The sequence below is a fragment of the Lutjanus erythropterus genome, chromosome 14 (genome assembly GCF_056507025.1).
Source record: "Lutjanus erythropterus isolate fLutEry1 chromosome 14, fLutEry1.hap2, whole genome shotgun sequence".
Lineage (NCBI taxonomy): Eukaryota > Metazoa > Chordata > Actinopteri > Lutjaniformes > Lutjanidae > Lutjanus > Lutjanus erythropterus.
Genome location: NC_139330.1, coordinates 5,288,198 through 5,305,994, shown reverse-complemented (window position 1 = coordinate 5,305,994; position 17,797 = coordinate 5,288,198). Strand labels below are relative to the sequence as shown.

General features: G+C 38.0%; 1 protein-coding gene across 3 annotated transcripts in view; it reads left to right on the top strand.

Moving 5' to 3' along the window:
- khdrbs2 (KH domain containing, RNA binding, signal transduction associated 2) overlaps positions 1-17,797 on the top strand; it is a 99,878-nt gene that overhangs the window by 10,404 nt on the left and 71,677 nt on the right. For all 3 annotated transcript variants that reach the window (XR_014771875.1, XR_014771876.1, XM_084736601.1), the window contains exon 2: positions 7,204-7,331. Coding sequence is in view for 1 of the 3 variants with exons in the window: in XM_084736601.1 (XP_084592727.1) it covers positions 7,204-7,331 (128 nt within the window). In the remaining 2 variants the exon portion in view is untranslated. The remainder of the gene's footprint in view (positions 1-7,203; positions 7,332-17,797) is intronic.

Below are 17,797 nucleotides of genomic sequence, written 5' to 3'. Positions count from 1 at the left end.
TCTACACAGAGCACATGTCAGATTCCAGGACAGCCTGAGTTTACTCTGTTGGGTACAATGAGGTTCATCTTTATGCTCTGTTTTCTCTCATCAATTCCCTGTGTGGTATGACAGTGCAATGGTGTGGCCATTAATCAAACCTATGTCGGAAGAAATGAATTTTGTTGATCATTACAGTGAACTGTTTTATCAAGGTATGATGGAATTTTTGTGTGTGAGTTTTCTACAGATCCATGTTTCTCTGTTGACCCATCAGAAGAAAACAACATCAACTGTCCCAGCTGTGTGATAAGAGACAATTTGATCTCACGGCCATCATCTTAAAGTTGAAAGCATACACATTTTACAAACATCTCGTATTCAGCAGGAGAACAAACTGCATGCTTTAGTAGCATGGACTGTAAGGCAAACAACAGCTGAAATCAAATAAAGCTACGATTTGAGGATAAACAGCTGAGCAGTAAACATATTATCTCAAAAAGCTCCCATTCTGCTTTCCTCTTATTGAACTGCAAACATGCCATATTTTATACTGATAGTAGCTCAAACATTTATGTTTGTAATATTTTTTTTTTAATAAAGATCAACATAGTGCCACACAGTCCATTATAATAAGTATATTCATGGCATATCTGAAGGACAAAATTATTATCTTTTGCTCTGCAAGAAAATCCTTTTTAGTTCCAATGTTTGTTTGTTTTTTGTTTTGTTTTTCAGGAAAGCTGTAAATAGAAAGGAAATGAGGGAGGAAAAGCCACACAGCTAAGGCCTGCAGGCTGGAGTCAAACCCATGTCTGCTGCTGAGGACTCAGACTATCTTTTTAAATAATTTGAAAATCTAAATGACACTTGTCAGGGCACAAAACCAATGATCTGTTGATCTTTAAAAACTTGACTTGGTAGTGTAACTGGCTTAACCGTCAGTGTGAAATAAGAAAATGTTTAAACTGGAAATCGTAACCTTAAAATGGAAAGACATATTGAATTGTAGATTTGGAGAATTGTAACACCCCTATCCGTGATCCTTTGTTTTTTTTATGGCTGCAGTGTAAAGCACTTTATAGCTGTTTGTTTTGATGAGCCATATATAAATACCTAATATATATATATAATAATATATATATACATATATATTATTATCAATCATACAGTATACTGTATGTTTGTTAAAAGATTAAACCTTCATTGCACAAAATAAGACTAGAGTTACGTATTACAAATACACATAAAATTAGGATTGTCTACATCATGTGGTGTTTACTGTCAAAACTAGTCACAGCTGCTGAGCTCATTGATCAGGCAGCAGCCGTGGTGTTTGCAGTCAGTGGAGAGCAGTTGCCTCGCCTAGCTGAAAAAATACAGTGGCCACATTAATCTTATGAGGTTTTGGTTGCCAGTGTGCGTGATGTCAAGTCGGGATCAAGTCGTACACAAATCTAACCAGCATGCATTGTGAGAACAATAGAAATTTGGCTCAAATGTCAATAAATTGTCAATAAAATAATATATTTCTAAAAATAAATCTCATCTAGAATGAGTCAGTTGTTTTGATGTGAGAGAGACCCCTAGTGGCAGAAGTTATGTGTGTTTAATGGTGCAACAAAATGCCACCAAATCTGATATTTGTCATATAAACCAGGACTGATCTGCTATAGTTATGAATACAGTTTGTTTATTGAAATGGTGTTCATGATAAATTAACTTCAACTGCTCTTCAGTCAGTTTTGATGCTCTGTGTTGCTGCATACTGACCAAAACAGATGTATTTAACCTTAAGCCATGGCAGGCTGACTGAGCACCTTTTCTCTTTTTCAGCAAAACCTTGTCTCCTAACTTGTACAGTTGCACACATTTATCTGGTAGCTGCCCAGTTAAACCATTTTTTTCATTCTTGGCGGCTGAGCAGCTCCGCTGAAGCAGTTTGGGCAGCGCAACAGAGAGGATCAAGAGCACCAGAATAGTCTCTGAGAGTGTTTTACTCATTCAGTCCCCCCCCCAATGAGATTTTTTTCATCCTGTGTGAGGACTGAAACCAGTGACCTTCAAAGCACATTCTCGCTTCTCTGATCTTTAGGCTCCCGTCGCTCTCACATATTTGACAACGATGATACTAGTGTGAACGTGTCTCCAGATTTATATATTGTAAGCTCATTTTCCTCTTTCTCTCTCCCTCTTCCTGTCTCTCATTCTCTCCTCTCTCTCTAACACAATCTTCTTCTGAGTTCACTGGCAGGCTGCAGACCAGAATAAAGGTGTTTCCCATTATGCACTGTTCCAGAGTATAATCATCTTCATGGGCTATGAAAAACATCATTACTTTATTCAAATGATATGAACACTATGCCCATTTGAAAGTGAAACACCTCACAATGAAAACATAACCCAAAACAAATTCCCTGCCACATGCAGAGGTCCAGAACTAATCATTGAGGATATCAAAAAACAAATAAAACCTGGATCTAAGACTTTACAATGAGCATGAAAAGCATTTTTAAATCCAAATGAGCTTTACTTGATGTTGTATGACTGTAACAAATAGACGTGAAAATGAAACTCTCAAATGACCAACACAGCATGTGTCAGTCCTGCCCGACACCTGATTTCATGTGGCCCTGTGAGAGTCATTTGCATAATACAATTCAATGCTTCATTATGGATGTACAAACTACATGTCCCATAATGCATCCTATTTTGTTATCTGCACACTGAAAGCATCTTGTGTTTCAATACCATATAGTCATCTACAGCTTGTCTTGATTAATTGATTACTTGTTTGGTCTAGAAAATGGTGATTGCATTAAAATTACATCTTTGCTAAGGTTAAGGGACCTTCGCTGTCAAGGTTACAATAATAACCATGCTAAAGTTGGTTAAAGATCACAGTCATGGTTAAAAGAAACCAACGCTGATTGTCTGTGGGAACGTGAAACAAAAAGCAGCTCTTTGAGGCTGTAGATGCTTTGAGCTAGATATGAATGCCATATGCTAACATGTTCACACTGGCAATGCTAAGTTGATGATGATTAGAAGGTAATGTAATGAATTTCAGTCTTGGCATGATCGGAACACAGTGCTGCATTTGACACAGTTGAACACAGCATGTTACTAGACTGACTGGAAAACTAGGTTGGACTTTCTGGTACAACGGTTAAAGGACAGAGATTACTTTGTGTCTATAAGTAATAGCACATCAGAGCAGATAAAAATTACCTATGGCTCCCCTAGGTTCCATTCTGGGGCCTCTTCTGTTCAATATCTACATGCTTCCACTAGCACAGATTACGGAAAACAACAAAATCTGCTACTATAGTTATGCAGATGACACACAAATGTACACAACCATATCAACACAAGACTATAATGCCATGCAAGCACTCAGGAGTGGCATCAACAATTGGATGTGCCAGAATTTTATTCAGTTAAAAAATGGTAAAACTAAAGCAATTGTTTTTGGAGCCAAGGGAAGATAATTGAAAATCAGCACTCAGCTTCAATCTGTGATGTTAAAAACCACAAACTAAGCCAGAAATCTTTGTGTAGCCATGGACTCAGAATTTCACATGATAATAACAAAGTCAGCCTACTATCACCTGAAGAATGAAATTAAAGGACTTATGTCTCAGCAGGAACCTTGTCCATGCATTTATCTTCAGTTGACCTGTCTTTACAGGTCTCTCTAAAAATAAATCAATCAGACAGCTGCAGCTGATTCAGAACACTGCTCACGTCCTCATGAAGACCAAAAAAGTAGATCACATCGCTCAAGATCTGAGGTCTTTACACTGGCTTCCTGTTTGTCAAAGAACCAATTTTAAAATACTGCTGTTGGTTCATAAAGCGCTGCACAGTTTAGGGCCAAAATACACATCTGATCATATACTATGTTATGAACCATCCAGACCACTCAGGTCATCTGGGACAGACTTAGTTTCCGTCCACAAAGTCAAAACTAAACATGGAGAGGCAGAAATTCAGAAAACTGCAGGTCTGCTGTAACTCTCAGTTCTTTTGAATGGAGGCTGAAGACTTTTCTGTTTGCTTCGGTCTTTTATTACCCTATATCTGAGGCTTTGTACTGAATTGTATTCATTGTATTGAAATGTCTTGTCATATTGCCTATGTTCCTTTTACATTTTGTCATGATGCCTTATGTATTATGTAAAGCACTTGGAATTGCCTTGTTGAAATGTGCTATACAAATAAAACTTGCCTTCTACATTAGGATGGTGATAAAGGAAAGGTCAAGAGATCACCAAAGTCTTTACAATTCATCCTCTAGGGACCATGAATGTAACATTTCATGATAAATGATCAAAATTCAGTCTCGCCCAAAGTGGTGGACCTGCGGACATCCCCAGAGCTCCACCACTAGTGTGAATAAAAAAAGCACATTCTCCTTCTTATGTATTGCTATTCACTGTCTTTATATTTTCAGCTTTTAATCATACAGTTCCCTGCATACTGTATATAAACATAAGAGCTATCTTAAAATATGCATGTGTTTGCACTCCATGGGTTTTTTATTTATCTCCGTAGGTAAGCCATATAAATGCTATTTTTAAGAGGCACATTTTGAAAGCGCCTGCTGTCTGGGGACACCTGTCTTGTGTGAAAGAGTCACATAAGGAGGTGTGAATCCGCTGTGGTGATGGGAATAAAAGGTTGGAAGGGGCTTTGAATGTGGTTACCTGTGATTTCAGTGAGAGGTTTTGGGCACAGTCTGTACCCAGTGGCAGACGAGGGTGGTGGGATGGCGTTTTACCAGTTCACACAGTTCACTGGGTTTACCGGATACAGCCCTCTCCATTACAGCCTCATTGTGGGATGTGAAAATAACTGCATGTGTTCGACATAACCTATATGATTTGATAATATTATAGGCGTGATTTCAGTGCCTTCAGAAAGCAGTCCTAAAATCAAAGAACAAACCCCATTCTTCACATATAAGGGTTCATCTTGAAGGGCTAAGGTTCTACCCAGAACCATTTGTCTATAATGAACCCTTTTAGAAGAAAGGTATTGTCAAGGGACAGTTTCCATTAAGAACCGTTTTCATCCTTTTTGCAGGAAAGAGATCTTAAATGATGGAATATGGAATAAAAAAAGGGTTAATTAGAACCCCCCAGGTGAGTTCTAGATAAAACCACTGGAATACATAATGATTCTCAGTATAGCCCCCTTGGTGGTTTCTTGGTAGCATCCTTAGAAGGTGGAAAAGTTCTGGATTGAACCCTCAAGTAGGACAACATTGATAGGAGGTTCTAGGTGAAAACTTTCTCAGATGGTTCTATGTGTAGCCTTTTATGTTGGAGTCTAGGTGGAATCTCTGAAAGGGTTCCAAATGGAAGCCTTTGAAACAGTTCCACCAGGAACCAAAAAGGGTTCTCCTATGGGGACAAGCCAAAGAACCTTTTTTGGTTCTAGTTAACACCTTTATTTCTAAGAGAATTCAGATAATATTTGTTAGTTAAGGCTTTTCCATCTGATTGTGCTACATACTTAATGGCGGAAAAGGCATTTTTAAACACTCATTCATTGACATGCTACCATTTTGATAATAATTTTTAGACAGTTGATTTGGTGAAAGTTGTCTCGTCTCAGGGGAAAAACTGCAAAAAAGTTAAGACAGCATGTTCCAATTTAAATGATCTTCCTTGGACAATCAGACACAATCAGAGAGATTGTGTCACGCTGGAGGAAATTGGTACATTTCAAGCTGTTGGAGTTTGGTCTTTCTGATTTCACAGACAATTGCAATATCAAGCAAATGGCCTTAATTCATGATGTAAAACTGAAACCACTGGCCATAAGAAACTGTAATGAGTGGATATTGGAAGTGCCTAGAACAGAGGCGTCATTAAGGTGGAGTTATGGAGGTCCAGAAGGTCACATCAAGGAAAAGCCTCACAAGGACCTTTCACTGGGAACATAAACCAGAACACTTTTCCAACAAGGCAATACAATTTCCGCACAAACTGATAACATAGTCTGTTTCTGAGATGTTATGAGGATGTATTTCTGTCCTTCCTCGGTGGACATTTGCAAAAAGAGAGACGTGCATGAAATTAAAACGATATATTGTTCAGGGATGAAACGGTTTAGCCGTTTACTTGTCCAAACGTCTGCTCCATGATGAAATGTGCAAATTGGCCAGAGCTGTTTTTAACCTCACAGCTTTGTCCACTGACTGTTGACAGCTCAGATAAGGATGAAGTACTCCAGTCTAAATGACCTCTTGAGCTTTTATAAAGCTGCACAGGAGGGGTCGTTGACTCGTTCTCTGTCTTGTTCAGGAACATCTTTTATTGTTGAGCAAGTCTGTTGCAGACTGATAGTTGTAATTCCACTGAGTATTAATTAGGGACAGAGAAGAATCCCCGCTAGGTGAACAACAGATAGCTTCATTTCTTCAGCACTTAATGTACTGTGAGTGTTTCAGGTCAAGTGCTGTAAAATGCATCAGTCAAGAAATATCACTGTTCAGGGCGCTCGGGGACTGTGCCGTTCCTGTCGAGCTAAACCGGACCTTTAATATCCACCTCTCATCTCTCATCTTACTGCAATAACACTGGGGACACATGAGAGGACTTTTGGGCCAATTTGCACAAGATTTGCCCGTCTTGCAAACTACAAGGAAAAATTCTGAAGTTTGATTGAAAGCAGTGACCTGCAAATATGATCTTTATATGAGAGTTCACAGATCTAATCTTAACCACCCCAATTGACTTTTATCCGATAATATCAAACGTTTTACATGTTTAATCCGCCATCTGCATGAGTCCTGTGCTGTGTGGGGATCAGAGACTGCTGACAGCCCACTAGAGCTCAGTTTGCAGTGAAGTGAGACACAGTGAGCTGACTGTGACTGTTTGCCTCTGTTGTTATTTTGATTGGAATTACTGGATCATGAGATTACAGGGCCTGATGTAAAAGGACGTATCAAGAGTCAGCAGCATAATCTCATATCATTAAGTTTGCAATGTGAGTACACTTACAAATAATCAGCAAAATCTTCACCGTGTGATGCACCACATAGTTAAATGTCTCGTAATGTGTCCCTAGCCTAACATGACTCAGTTTGGATGTCATGCTGCAGCTGGCTCCAAAGCAGACTTAAAGATGTTGATTGATGCTTTTTCAGTTACGTAACAAACTAATTATCTTCTTATCTGACTGTTTTATTTTTATTTTCTTTTTCTCCAGAGATTGAAAAGTATGAAGGTGATGAATTGAGAAAAGATGGTGACATGAAGAAATACCTAGATATCATCAGCAATAAAAATATCAAGCTCTCCGAAAGAGTTCTCATTCCAATCCAACAGTATCCAAAGGTAAGAGGCACAATACACACTGCACAGCTTTAGGGTCCTATATTTTATTTCCTGGCCAGAAATGAAAATGTGTAGTATTTTCAAATGACCAGAACAGTTAAATTGAAAGGCAAAATCACATTTGCCAACTTTGTTGATTTTCCCAGGAGTCTCTGTTTTTGCATTGCTGTTTCCCTCTTTCCTCTTGTGGTCACAATTCTGCCATATTTCTCATGGTTTATGACACATTTCTGGCACAGTACAACAATACAACTACAGCATATGGTATTTCATGACACAGAAGAGGGCAGCTTGCACCTGCTTTCTGTATCCAGTTCTCCTTAGTATATCCATGCTTGCAGGTCATGTCTAGGATGGTGAAAACCATGATCATTCCTGAACCCTAACCAAGTGCTTTTATCCCTAAACCTGCCCAGATTTCAACTGAAGTTTTGTCATTTTATAAAACATAATTAGAAAACTTTCTTAGCTTGTACAACATGCGCAATAAAGACAAATCTACAAATCTACGAGAGATCAAATTGAGAGTTCCACCTAAACATGACCATGCTGGGATCTCATCCCTTCACTGAGTGAGAGACGAGAGAGAAATGGAGAGTACTGAGAGAAAGAAATATTCAAGCAATTTCAGACATACCGGAAAGAAGAATTCATTTTTCTCACGAAAAGTTTAAAGGAAAGTAGCAGTTCTTTCTAAGAACCACCCAACTATCAAACCTGAAAAAAAAAAAAAACATTTGTAAAGTATTACATTTCTGTTATTCTATTTAGATCTAAAGTTGGACTAGCTAAGGCTAAATACTGTGGTCCCATTCATTTTCCCAGCCAATAAGTTGTAAGTCATCTGCAGGCATTTGTTTGCAAAAAAACATGTGCACTGATTATATTGTTATTTTCATTCTTTAATAGTCACCAGAATGCATGAAACAAAGTCTCTGAAGCTACTTTCTTCCTGGGGCAGATCTCCTGCTTTGGTTTCAAAAACCCACCTATTTTTTAAGCTCTCAAGATGAGCAAGTTTGGAAAAGGAACATTTAAAAAACACAGAGATTATGTATGTGTGATATTGTTTCATTAATTTTAGTTATCAGTTAATGGGGCCTCTTAGTCTCTAGCTTCACCTGCGCCACTGTTTGCACAAATCCATTTTGAACTGAAAATCCCACTGAGCCTCAAACAGGCTAATAGAAAATCATCAGGCAGTGTCTGTTTATTTCGATGTAGTCATCAAAAAAGAAAAGTTTTAGTGCACTAAAGCACTCAAGGGTACAGTGAAGAACAATGACCATAAATCACTGCATGACACAGTACGCGGTATTCTGAGTTATGCAATGTCAGTACTGACAAAGTTTGAAATGTAGCTTAATGAGGCTGCTCCATCAGGCAGCTAAGCAACAACAAGCAGCTGCTTGTGGAGAACCAAAAGGCTTTACTGCCACTGTAATCAGGGAAACCTGCTCCACCGACTTTGCATTCACACATTCATGCAACAGGCAGCTAAGAATAATGGTCTCAGTGTAGCAACACAGATTGCAACAGAACATATTTCCATATACTATATAGATTATTTGTCCCACTCTGCAAGTACACTATATTCTGCACATGTTTTGTATGTGTAGGTAGACAAACAACTCAATGTCAGTGTCAGATTACTAGCAAATACATTTATCTGTACAGGCAGCAGGTTTCTTTTTGGTAAATATTTGTTTTCTTCTATGCTTTATTGTCTGTATCATTTCTTTCCTTTAAATACAATATTTCTCTGTGTTCAGCCATCAGTTTGTAGCCATAGTTAGTAATACTTAACTGATATTCTCTGACTCTAACCTACTTTTTATACATGGTGGTCTAATGAAGATAAGCATATATAATGATCAAGGTATCATGGTATCCATGAGCAGCTAAAGATAATTTATCTCAAGATCCCATTCTAGTGTTTTTACTTTGAGGTCATTTTTTATATTGTACTATAGGGGGAGATAGTTCATTTCACTGTTGGGGGGGTGCAAAAACAGAAAAATTTCTCAAGAGCATTTCCTAAGGGGACACCAAAAGTACCACCCAAGGCACTGTTGTATTAATGTATATAGAGGAAACCCTTATTGATATTAATAGTAATAATAATATTAACAATAATATAGCAATTTAAGGTGTTTCCATAATCATAAGAACCCCAAACGCAATTCAACACAACAGCAAGATTATTGTCTTTCCTTTTTTTACAAGTCTGGAGTATATGTTGGATATATTTTTAATCTTCACACCTTCAGTTCTCTTCCACACACAGTCACACATCGGGTCGCCCTAACCCGCATCTCTTTGTTTCTCTCTCCCTGTACAGTTTGTGTCAGATCTGTTGACTTTCTTCATCAGCAGGATGTTTTATAAAGTCACCAAACAAACACAACTCACATTTTTGTTTTTGTGTTTTTTTCCCCTGCAATTCAGTTTACAGCAGGAGGGGAGCTGCAGGTGGAGGAGGCTCCTTGATAATGATGGAATTTATTAAAACGATCAAAACCAACGTGGTAACGAATGACGTCCACACCAACCGGCTGCACTTTTGAGCTTTAACAAAACAACTGCACAAGTAGACATGCGCATTTAATAGGAGACTCTTTGTGTGCTTCTGTGGAGTGCATTTGACCGTTAGACTTGCTCATACAGCAGAGCGAGCAGGTAAGGGAGACATAGATTGTCCACTAATTAATCACAGGTGGCGTCACTTTCTTGGATGGAGGATCACAAAATATACTTGGGTGCCTGCTCAAATAAAGTCACACAAGTGCTTTCAATGCATATCATTATACGACTAAACATTATATAGTCCAGGCCCTCCGTCCCCTTTGTGATTTCTGCCATTGCTTGTACTAATTTTTCCTCCTTTAAATGCTTTTGCTGATGCATCTTGTTTTGGATGGTGCAAACATCAATCTACCAAACATGGTCATAGGTTTGGTGTGGCCGGCACCAAACATCATATAAAACCTGCAGGGCTCAATTCATTTTTAAACCAACACTATAACAGTAGTGACACCCTTTTGTTTCACAGCACTTGTTTGTAATGAATCACTTGTGGTCACTTATCCTCTTGTTGTTCCTGCCAGTGCTCTGTAAGGGAGTTATAGAGACAAGACCCTCAACAAAACACAGACAGTGTCCATTTTTCAGTCTTTGTCCTGCACACTCTCAAGTCAATTTCCATCCTATGTTAAAGGGATACTTCAGATTTTGTGAAGTGGGGTTGTGTGAGTTACTTTCCATAGTCTGTGTATAATCTACAGTAGACGGCAATCAGCACATCCCTAGTTTACAGAGCGGACAGGCCCCCAGCGTTTCAGAGCAGAGACAGCTGCTAAGTTTTTCATGTTTCTGAGACCTAATTTTACATACTTGGTGATTTTTCTAGTCATTTATTGTTGCTTTACGCAATCTTTAAAATTTTGAGTAACTTAAAAATTTGTTTATTGCCTAAACCTAACCACCTAACATCTTGTGCCTTATGTTTTACAACATAAACAACATGTGTAATATCATGTGAGTTATGTCATGTGTCGTACGTCAGTTAAGATCTGGCGTGCCTGTCGTTGCCGGTATTCTCCATTGGTAATAAATGTTGTTTTGGAAGTAACTGACCAATTTTGTTGTTTATTTATGAGGATGGATCAGTACACAAACCCCACTTCAAATAATCTGAACTATCCCTTTAAGTCTTGCCCCGACATCCTGTTTCATGATCTCACAGCTACTTAATGAGCAGTCATATGGTGTTTTAAAGCTGTTTACTGATTTTGTCTGTCTCATTAAAGAAAGACTAGAGACAAGAGGAGGGCAGAGGAACATTTGACTGCACCTCAGGAGCACAGGCCTTGTACTTCAGTCCACTGAGCCCCTCAGGACACTCCATAGAAATCAATTTGCTGTTTCCTCCTCAGGATCAGTGTTGAGAAAGTAATTAAGCTGTGTTCAGGAACTCCTCACTCTATTACATTGATTTCAAATCTATAAAAAGTGCCAATTGAGCCAGTTTCTTGGGAGCAGACCCACAATGACTCTGGGATGTCTTTTCTGTCCTTGTGTTTCTGCCTCATTAAGTGCATTTTCTGTCCAAGTCCTACACCATTTTTCATTTGGAAGTGCTTCCCAATTGTGATCATTGAAGTTTCCCCAGGAACTTGCAGGAAGACTAGGAATAGATATTATTGAAAATGGCTCTACCAGAGACCTTCAGCAATGTTTGTTCATCTATGGTTCATACTCTTAGAGGGTTTGGGTAGACATGAAGCAAGACAGCAATATCTTCTCTCACAAATCATGTTAAGCATACTGATTCTATAGAAACATTAATCCCCCTGACTACAAATTAGGAGTAAAATTTAAAGATTGTAGATAGCGGCTGTGTTTGGAATCACATACTAACATACTGCCTGCTACATACTCAATTAATATGTACTGCATACTGCCCACAAAATGAAGGATTAAATGTGCTAACCAGCAGACTGTATACACTGAAGTATACTCAAGCAATACGTCTTCTCTGCATCACATGACTATCACAACATTACAGGTCCCAGATACTGTTATTGGAAATTCTTTATACCAGTGTAAGTCAATATTACCTCCTCCACTTAATTTCATATTTTCCATTAACTGGGTGATACAATCAGTTTTAGGCAGACGATCACATTATGGCATGCCATCTTATAAAGTTTAAGCAGGGCTTAACTAAACAGAATAAATATGATACAGTCGAGAGATGTTGCTGAGGTTGCTTGCTGTATTGCCTGCACTGCTGTGTGTGACTGTGGGGGAAGAGGGCTCCATGAGCGGAGCGGCCAGCTGGCTGCCCCCGGCAGGCACTTGTGGAGCTTTCCAACTCCGAGAACAACATTTGCCAATGACCAATATTCAAAGTTGATTTATCACCTAAACAAACCTCATAAGGGAATTTAGTGAGGAAACAGCAGACAAAAATTGTGGACAAAAGTACAGTGTGGTGCAAGAGTAAACTGTCTTGCAGTGCATCCAAACAGAAGAGACACAATTCATTGTAGGGCGGCTGAATATGTGCACATATCATTTTTTATTTCAGCTCACATCGCGTACTTAAGAATTCTTGCAGATCTATTGTATGTCTGAGCATTTCTCGCCTACACAAAATCCACATTCTGTACAGTTGGAATTAGAGCTCCGCAATTAATCACAGTATTATTGAAACTGCAGTATGTGTAAGTGCAATATCAAAATTGCAGAACCCAGCAATTATCTGATAAAGGAAAAACGTGTGACAAAACAGCATTATAATGAAGTATTGTAGTGCTGCAGAGATGCTCTGGCTTAAAAATCTTATTTGTCACATTATCAAAATCTGAATATTTTTTAAGTGAAAATGAAAATTGTGATGTAAAAATGATAATTCCCACCAATTACATATTGCAATTGTGATTTCATTGAATAATATTAATGATTACAGTATGATTACAGTTTTTACCATATCATGCAGCCCCAGCTGAAATGTACTACATACTCTATATGACGTCAAATGTAGTATGAATCATATCTGAACACAGCTAGACCTGCTGGTTAATTGCATTCGCATGGTGTCCCAGGTGTGAGTCAGCTCCTGATTAGATGATTAATGAAAACCAGTTTAAACAAGTTTAAAGTAAAAAAAAAAAAAAAGGAGAAGAACCACTGAAATATAAAACTGAGATATTTTAAAAAATGTATTGTGAAAAAAATATTCTTATGATCGTAAACAAATAAATCACAGGTTCAGTACACAGGCTCAACATCCTGGTTCTGTGTAATGAACATAATAGTGCCAGCTCTGCAAAGTAAGCAAAGCAGTGCAGCCCAGAGGGACAGCGCAGTTGTCCAACAACAGCTTCTGGACCTAATTGCACAGTCAGCACCCCACAAGACTGCAGTGTCACTATCTTAAACATCTTGGTAACACTGCACTTTCAGTTAATGGTAATTAGCCACATGAAGCAACTCTTTGATTGAGTGCACAGGAGGATGATGGGGAAAAAAGCAAAACAGTGTGGGGAAAGATGAGTAAGATGCAACACAAAGTAAATATCTCATAAAGTTCAAAACAGATTTTTGACAATTAATTTGACAAATACATTTCATGTCTAAACTAGATTCAAGTTTTCAGACCAAAATAACAGCAATATCAATGCATGTTTATTCTGAATGTTAACATATTTATAATACCTGCAAAGGCTTTTTAAATCGCTGCTGTGAGAAGACAGATCAAGTGTTATATTGGTTTTCTTTAATGATTCTGTAAAAAAAAAAAAAAAAAAAAAGTACAATTGTTTTGGGGCTTGAACAGACATAAACATTAATATTGGACTTACTGTTTTGAAAAATGTTTGTAGATTGTGGCTTATACAGATATGAATTCTTGCCAGTTTTCACTGATCAATATGTTTGAGTTTTTGCTCTGACAACACCTGGTCCTATGAGAGGCACAAACTAATTGGTTTTTATTTTACCTCACATTCGAACATCACTTTCTTTTGTCTACTATTCAATATGTCCAGTCTTACCTTGTGGTACTGGTGGCAGAGCAAAGTATAAAATGTCATATATCTGTTCTTTCACATTTCAGCAGTGTTCATTTGTGCTTACAGCTGCCATCCTGCTGCATCGTAATTAAATGCAAAGTAATTAAATTACTTGGGAGAACTGGTTTCGGATTTGACAATGTGACACATGGAAGATTAATGTCTTCCAACAGTGAAACGACCGGTACTGATGAAATCATTCTTTATGGTACACTGACAGACGCACACTGTAGGCTGTTTTCACTGCAGACATTTTGTTATGTCATGACAGGAAAAGCACAGATGTTATTTATAACATTGATGATGGCTACATTTCACTGGTCAGTTACAGTGACCTGGCTCACTGACACACCTTAACATAAGCTCTAATTAATGTTCTTCTTTCTACCTTTGCTTCTCCTGCTATGACAAGTCAAACGCCCTTTGAGAAAAATGCCTGTTCAGTCCTGTTCTTTAATACTATGTTGTTTCATTGCTTAGGTAGCATATCAACAGACACCTGTAACATCACATGAAGTAAGCTGCATTTAAAATACAAGAACAGGTGAATAAAATAGAATATATATTTGGCTTTATCAGACAAAACCATTTAAGAGACAGTTCAAATGAAAATTCCACAATCATCTACTCAAACTCGCTCTGATTGAAGGCCTGGTTTAGTTTTTTAGTCCACAACACTGCTGGAGTCCACAGGAAAACAGTGTTGCAGAATCTCCCAAACAATTTAAGTGAATGATGACCACTTTTCAAATGGAAAAAATAAAATACCTCCATACAGCTTGTCTGGTGTAGTCCAAGTCTCCTAAAGGCCCAACATTCTGTTCATGTGCACACGCACACTGTCACACCGCACACACCGCACACACCGCACACACCGCACACACCCAGTTGACAGTGTGCACATGCATGTGAATGTGGCTCCAAGTTAAAGATCTAGAGTGAACATTTAAGGTAAAAATATGGTGTAAATGACATCTTTCAAGTCAGCTTAGCATGCTGGGACTTTAGGAAACACCCTATGGGCATAATGGAGACATTTAATGTGTTTTTCCTGGTTGTTTTTCTTTATGTTTGAAAACCATTCACTGAAACTGTTTGGGAGATTCTGCAGCACCATTTTCCTGTGAAATTCAGCAGTGTAAATCCAACCTTCAATCGGCATGAGGGTGAGTAGATGATGACTGTATTTTCATTTTTGGGTGAATTATCCCTTTAAGTCAATGCCAATGCCACAGTATATTACAGGAATATATCATTTTATTTTGCTGTTCATTTAGCACAGACAATGCATATAATTACTGCACCAAATGTAGCTAAAAACTCATTTTCATTTATGGTCTCTGGGCAGGGGGTGCCAGCAACTCACAGTTTGATGCAGTAAAAGAATGAAGGGATAGTTCAGATTATTTTAAGTGCAGTGGGAGGTGTGAGTGTATGAGGTAATTATCAATAGTCAGTGTAGTACAGTAGATGGCGGTCGCACACCCCCAATTTGGGGAAGCAGCAGGATTACGTTGTAGGAAACTAAGTATTGTACTGCTGTGGACAGGGTCAGCAACAGGACATATTTTATTTTAATTTAAAAAGGCCTAAATATAAAGAAATATATAAAAATATTAATATCAATTTAAATCTATGCTATATTTAGACTATTATCATGCCTTTACTTTGCTGAATGACAGCCTTTCTCAAAAGGAACCTAAGTTATACAGACAAATATCACTCTCTCCAAAGCAACCAAACTCCAGTGGTAAAATCAATAAGAACACTGGAGCTGCTGGTCTACCGCTGCCTCGATCAACTAGTTTGTTAGTATTATTGTGTGATTTAAAAGGCCAAATGGTTAGCTCACTTTCACTAAGGTCACACAATAACACTAACTAATAAATTGGGGCAGCCAATGGAATCTGGTTGAGCCAGAGAAAATGAAGGCTTATATAACAGCAATTTCTCATCAGAAAAGGCTGTCTGGCAGCAAGGAAAAGCAGTGAAAATTAAATAAGTATAATAATAAATAAGTAAATGTAGTGTAGACTTGAACTGATTTTTGATGGGCCTTTTTTAAGTGACTAAAATGCCTTTTGTTACTGACCTTGTCCACAGGAGTTCATTGTTTCCATGATGGTACTCCTCTCTTATTTTTTTCTTATTTATATCTACCATCTACTGTAGGTAATACATAGACTATGGATAAGTACCTCATACAAACCCACTTCAAATAATCTGAATTAGGTTATGCCTTGAAGCAGTAGTAGTAAACAGTAGTGTATAAAACACTGAAACCCAGTGGGCATATAATACATACATAATAGACATATCATCCTGAAGGTGACAAGGAAAACTATTATTTTAAACCTTATTATTAACCTCAGCAGATATCATATCATCCTATTTATTATATAATATAATTAAATATACTCTTTGCAGATGGTGCAGCCTGTGCATACAGTAAAGTCAATTTTAGGATTTTAAAGTTTTCAGTTTCAGTTTTCTCATAAACTTCAAGGTTGTGCAGCTTCAATAGTGTAACCACTACAAAATCGATAGGTGTATTATATTTGTCTAATTTATTTTCTCACACAATCATTCCCAAATGAACTACAAGGCATCTGTGAACCAATAGTAGATTGTACATGTCACACAACCCTCCCGTGCTGAATAATAAATTCACTTTCAGCTGTCAGCATCTGAAATCCATTGTTAGCTGGAGAGCTGACAAAGGAACACGTTCACTCAAAACAGGATTAATGCTTACCAAACCTGCCAGTAAAACTGTAGAACTGTTCTACAACAATTTCTGTGTGTAAGTATGAAAAGTTATAATTAAAAGTTGTTGTTTTTTTTTTAAAAAAAGGTTGAAATTTCAGACTCGGTAAACCTGCAGCTGCTGCTCCACCAGTCTGTACTGGCTCTAGTTGTTTGCATCATTCATAGGGGATGACTTGTGTGTTTTGTGCACCACTCTCTGTAAAATGCACATTAGGTTTGTTGCTTGTTGTTTGCCTGTCAAGATAAAGATGTTTGGCCTTGGAGGCTTGCTGCTGTGACCTTACCATCACTTTCTATCTTGAATCTCTGAAAAAGTGATGAAACCTTGAAAATGGGGTTGATCTCAGTTAACAGGAGAAAAGGAGGTACATCTGTACCTGTCCCGTTTTGACATGTAAACAAATGATACACTCGCAGAGCGCTTATGGATGTCTGGAAATTGTACACTGAGTTCACAACTTACTCAGCAAAAATTATGATTAAGATAATCAGCATAGTCATTTTCATTATCTCTTAACTAGAATTTATCCTCTACTGTTTAATGAGACAGCTTGATTAGCATCTCATAACCTTGGGGCATGAAATGGATTTTCAATGGCTGATACTGTCTGCTAGTCTGAGTCCAGTGCTGTGACTATTCTGCGTGTGTGTCTGTGTGTATGTGTGTGTGAGAGTGTTACAAAAATGATTTTTCCTCTTTTAATTTGAATTAATTGGACATATTTCTACTCTTGTCACATTTAAATAAGCTAGTTACCTCCATAGGGTATTTGCCTCAGCCATCCACAGGTACATACACAGCCCACGACACATTAAATTGTATTTTGTCCTCGTGAGTGCCACAATTTTGAGCTTATCAGTCTTGGGTTATTGTGACCTTTAAATAGTGCAGCTGCTGTGCTCTACCCATGGAGAAATTCCATTTTTGTCTGCCCAGAGATGTCAACGTCCCAAAGAAAGGCCTATCATGTGGAAAGGTGTTTTGCTTAGATAAGTACTGAATACAGTAGAGGGAGTACCGAGTGTGCATTAAAATTAAGCACTTGTGCGATAGCATCACAGTTGCTCTTCGGGATCCCACTGAGTCAGTGTTTGTGTGATGACTTTGTCTGCCACAAT